The sequence below is a fragment of the Phaseolus vulgaris genome, chromosome 10 (assembly GCF_000499845.2).
Source record: "Phaseolus vulgaris cultivar G19833 chromosome 10, P. vulgaris v2.0, whole genome shotgun sequence".
In the NCBI taxonomy this organism is placed as follows: domain Eukaryota; kingdom Viridiplantae; phylum Streptophyta; class Magnoliopsida; order Fabales; family Fabaceae; genus Phaseolus; species Phaseolus vulgaris.
Genome location: NC_023750.2, coordinates 24360554 through 24365392, shown reverse-complemented (window position 1 = coordinate 24365392; position 4839 = coordinate 24360554). Strand labels below are relative to the sequence as shown.

Genomic DNA, 4839 nt, shown 5'->3' with positions numbered 1-4839 from the left:
CTTGACTTTAATGTTTTACTAAATAACATATTAACAAGTAAATTTATTTTACTTTTTTATTATGTAATACTTTTATATTATATTATTTACTTTAAACATTATATTAATTACAATATTTTTTATTACTTTAGGATTATAAATCAAGACATTGATATGAATAGATAAGAACTATTTTTTTTTATATTACACTACAAGAAAATGTTTTGATAGTAACCAATTTAGAAACCAAAAAATAATAGTTTCTATAGTAACTAATTTTGATACTATTTTATAAACTAAAAATTATTGGTTACTAAAAAGGTATCTATTATTAATAAATTTTTTAATATAATTAGATACTACAATTTTGGTAACTAATAATAAGAAAAATAAATAAATAAATTTAGAGACATTTTTTCAGTCTCTTGTTAAGATGTAATTAGAAACCAATTTTTTAAGTCATTTTAGAAACTAATTTTTGGTTTATAAAAATAATAAAATTAAAAACTAATTTTTTAGTTTCTAATCATCATTTAATTAGTTACTTAAATTTTTAGTCACTATTATTTTTTAATTTAGATACCAATTTTAAATTTAGATACTAATTTTGAAGTAATTAATTGTATTTATTTCTTTGTCTGTCATTTTTTCCTTACTTTGTTTTTTCTTTCTTAAACCCTAAATTTCCTTTCCCTCCTTCTCTTCTCAGAATCCCTAATCCTAACTCTCCCACCGCACCACCGCATTGCACCATCGTACCGCTCCACCGCACTGCACCATCGTACTGCACCTCATCTCCATCTCTATCTACCGCTACCACTCTGGTGGCGCCATCACAGTTCCCGCAGACTCTGGCTGGGCTCCGGGCGCGGTTGCAGGAGGAATCACTGTCGTTGTTGGACTTCATCTCGCTGAGATCGAAGATCACGTATTCGGTAGAGGTCGAGACGAAGAAGAAGCTGCTTCCGAAGTAAAAATGGATGAAGGAGGTCGTTCCCGACAGTGAGAAGTATGTGCAGATCAAGAAGAAGCTCCGCGAATTGAAGTTTCACCCTAAATTGGAGGAGTGCTAGTCCGGCGGTGAGACCGACACTACTACAAGAACTATCATGATTCTCGGTGACACTTGTACTCAAGGTTGTAGGTTATAATCCAATTGTTTCACCTTCTTTTCTCTGTTTAATTATATGTTTATTTGGTGATTGGAATATTATAATTATATGTAAAAATAATTTTTATATTTTCGTAGAACTTGATTGGAGTCAAAGGTCGATAAGATCTATAAGGCTGCTGAGAAGATTATGGTAAGATATCATAGCATATGAAATTTAAGTTTTCCAATATACTATTTTAGCTTTTCATAATTTGACCTTTCTTGCTATGCAGAGTTTTGGATATATTATTGGAAGTGACTTGCATTTTAAAGTGTTTACTGTTTTTGGAATTGATTCCATTTCTTAGTATATTATAATTATAATTACATAGAATCGAAGGCCTCTTCTTAGAATAAGGTGACAGGGAGATCCACATTGTGAAGTGAAGTTTATGGTGACGACACAAGGCTATACTTGTGAAGAACACCTGGTATCTACTGTGTTTACATTTGTTTCTGTTTCTGGTCAAAATTCAACAAAATTTAGAGTAATGTTTTAGGTGACAACACAAGATGATTATATTCTTAACTTGCAAGAATTAGAGTGGGAGAATTAAGGGGGCCACCTGCTCTTCTACAACATGGGCTTTACATGGTTACTAAAACTTTCATAAGCAACTATATGTCATCGATTTTGTTGTTGATGTTGGCAATTAATGTGATGTTGTGGTTGCAGGATAGCATAACATGGTTATTACTACCTTCAAAGCAGTCTCTTGCATTTCTTTTGGCGGATAATGGGTTTGATGTTTGGGTTGTTAACACACGTGGAACCAAATATAGCAGACAACATACAACTTTACCACCTAATAGCTTGGTTAGTTTTGTCTACTAAAATGTTAATGCATTTCTATGGTCAACAATTTTGTTTGGTTCTATTGATTATATCAGATTTAGATTGGAACTGGTCATGGGATGAACTAGTTGCACATGATCTTCCAGTCACATTCAAGTATGTGCATGATCTAACTGGACAAAAACTACACTATGTTGGTCACGCACAGGTGAATTTTACATTCTACGCTTCCCATTCTTGTTTTTGACTTCTTCAATGTGATGCTCACTGCAGAGTTCTGAATTCCTTTGTAGGGAACTTTGATTGCATTGGCTGATTTTTCCCAAGACCAATTATTTAACATATTGAGATCAACTGTCTTGCTTAGCCCCATTGCTTATCAGATGACTTCACCCCTAGCTAAAAATGCAGCTGAAAACATCATTTTTGAGGTATTAGTTATAAAAATGCTTTGATTGTTTGTCAAAAGAAAAAATTCCTTTTAAAATTAAAAAGATTAACATTGAAAATCTGTGTTTTCCTTTTTACAGTCGCCATACAATTTTGGATCTTTGAATTTAATATGAGAGGGTAAGTAAATCATTATCTATATCATTCATTGTCATTCGTTTCTTTGCTCTGTGGCTAGGAATAAGAAGGCTGCAATGTTCCTTCCTCATAGTGTAGCCTCTTTCTTGTCCCATTACTGATGTTTATCGAATGGAATAAACAAATAAAAAGAATAAAGTGTAGCCTCTTTCTTTGTTTTTTATCTTTTTTATTCCTTGAATGTACTACTTACAGTTAAAATTTCTTAAAAAGTTTGAAATCATGAATGAATACCATTAAACAAGATGTGTGACTCAAAATTTTGTGATTTACAACATTTTTCTACCAGTAACGAAAAATGTGTTCAAAGAATTGTTTTAGAAAATGTGTTGCTAACCTTTCACGTAGAAATAATATTATCTGGAAATGGGAGATACTTTATTATCTTCAATTCAACTCTAGTATTGCTTTTAGGCTTCTGGTAAGTGAGTATTAAATTTTAATCTTTAGTTTGTCTTCCGCTTGATTTGGTTTTGAAATGTTAACACTAATGGTTTAATGCTATTGTGTATTGGAGTGTGTTGAAGATCCTTGCTTTTAGTTTTATTCTCAAGTATACTCTTTAGCACTATTATGTGGGTTACTTTTTTATATGAACAATCTTTAAAATTTCAATGTTGCTAATAAATTTTATTTTATATTTTTTGACAGGTAGATGGTTATTGTTATAGGTAGCATCAAAAGCTCCCAAGAATGGCTCTTCTTGGAATAAAGTTAAAAAAAAATGATAGATCAAGCTTTTTACTTAATTGTTGACTTTGTAGGGTTTGATAGACCAATAATTGTTGTTTTCTTTTACTTATTGTCTTTTCTAAAATTATATAAAAGAAGAAAGGTATAAAGTTTATCTATTGTTGTTTATTTCTTTTTTCTCTACCTCATTGTAATTCTTGATATTCTTTTGTCCATGATATCTCGTGACACATCTAAACTATTTTGATTTCCATTTAAACAGTAATAGTGTAATAGTCACACTAGAAAGAATGCAAAAGTCATGTAGAGAAAATGGTCTATGAATTGAAGAATATTAAATCTTTTCAATAACTCACTTATTATTATATTTTTCTATTTCTAATAAGCATAAGTAATAGTTGGTGGCACTAAGCATAAGCTATAAATAAATATAAAAGATTTAAGTTGACGAATTTTATAAAATTATTTTAAAATTAATGAATTTAAATATATAAATAAATATAAAATATTAAAGAGTAAGTAAGTAAATAAAATAATATTTTATAATAAAATTAAATTATTTAGAGACCAATATAGTGACCATTTTTTTGGTATTTATATATTTGGTTACTAAATGAGTTTCTATATATTTTTGTCACTAAATTAGTTTCAATAAAATTGGTTGTTAATTTGGTTTCTATATAATTGGTCACTAAATTAGTTTCTATATATTTGGTCACTAAATTGGTTTCTAAATTAGAATCTAAATTGGTATCTAAAATTAGCGACCATGATTTTAGCCACTTAAGACTATTAGTTTCTAAATTAGTTTCTAATTAAGTTAGTGACTAATTTATCATTTTAGAAACCAAAAATTTAGTTTCTAAAAACACTTTTTCTTGTAGTGTTAATATTACATTTATTTTTATTTTAATGTTATTACATTTTGTATCTGAACTATGACACTAGAATTGTTTTAAGATATTTTAACCATGATAAAAATGTTATATCTATATAAAAATATATTATTTTTGTTTTAATTTATATTAAATAGGAGAAGATTATTTGCCATTTCCCAAGGAAAAGGTCCCATTTACGCTGTAGGGATATCGTATTTGGAAGCGTGATAATTTCAACAAAAGATGTAAAAAAAATGAAAATGAGTATGTGAAAAATTCTTTTAAATAAAGGTAAAAAAACCTCGTCGAACCAAAATTTTCACTATAATGATACTGGGAGTACAATGAATTCTTTTCTGACTAATAAATAAATAGCCCCAAAATAAATTCTCTCTATACGGGTTAAACACTTATACCTAAGAGAAGAAATAAAAAGTATATGAAAAAAAGAGAGGAAGCAAATGTATGTTGTTTGTTGTGTTACATTGCTTGAAGAAAGCCACTATATATATACTGGTTCTAAGAGACAACAATAATAAAAATAAATTAATGGTAAGTAACCTCCCTTTAATACAATTAAAGGTGATAAGTGATGGCATTTCATGAAGGTCTTCTTGAATCATGTAAGAAAAAGTGGTGCGGAAGCTATGAAGGTGTGTGAGCAAGATCCTCCTAAGAGTGGTGTTGATCTTGAAGGTGCGTGATGTGTATGAAGCTAGGGAGGTTCGACCAACCCAAGGAGAGGTGAAGGA

General features: G+C 29.5%; 1 protein-coding gene across 6 annotated transcripts; it reads left to right on the top strand.

Annotated features, from left to right (window-relative positions):
- Positions 1 to 633: 633 nt before the first annotated feature.
- LOC137819471 (triacylglycerol lipase 2-like) lies at positions 634 to 3377 on the top strand. 6 transcript variants are annotated; one of them, XM_068623326.1, is made up of 7 exons: positions 634 to 1116; positions 1229 to 1283; positions 1465 to 1563; positions 1809 to 2136; positions 2222 to 2359; positions 2459 to 2498; positions 3168 to 3377. In XM_068623326.1, the coding sequence occupies exons 4-6, from the start codon at positions 1870 to 1872 to the stop codon at positions 2492 to 2494; spliced, it is 441 nt and encodes a 146-aa protein (XP_068479427.1). In that variant the 5' UTR covers positions 634 to 1116; positions 1229 to 1283; positions 1465 to 1563; positions 1809 to 1869; the 3' UTR covers positions 2495 to 2498; positions 3168 to 3377. The 6 variants fall into 6 exon arrangements, 5 of the variants coding, with proteins under 5 accessions (XP_068479427.1, XP_068479426.1, XP_068479425.1 ...); XM_068623325.1 differs by having other exon boundaries at positions 1366 to 1563; XR_011082297.1 differs by lacking the exon at positions 1465 to 1563 and having other exon boundaries at positions 687 to 1116; positions 1809 to 1949; positions 2024 to 2136.
- Positions 3378 to 4839: the final 1462 nt, after the last annotated feature.

Coding starts and splice junctions, on each gene's coding strand:
- LOC137819471 (XM_068623324.1), top strand. CDS start 1,870: ATGGGTTTGATGTTTGGGTTGTTAACACACGTGGAACCAAATATAGCA. Junction 2,137..2,221: donor ACTATGTTGGTCACGCACAG/GTGAATTTTACA, acceptor ATTCCTTTGTAG/GGAACTTTGATTGCATTGGC. Junction 2,360..2,458: donor CTGAAAACATCATTTTTGAG/GTATTAGTTATA, acceptor TCCTTTTTACAG/TCGCCATACAATTTTGGATC.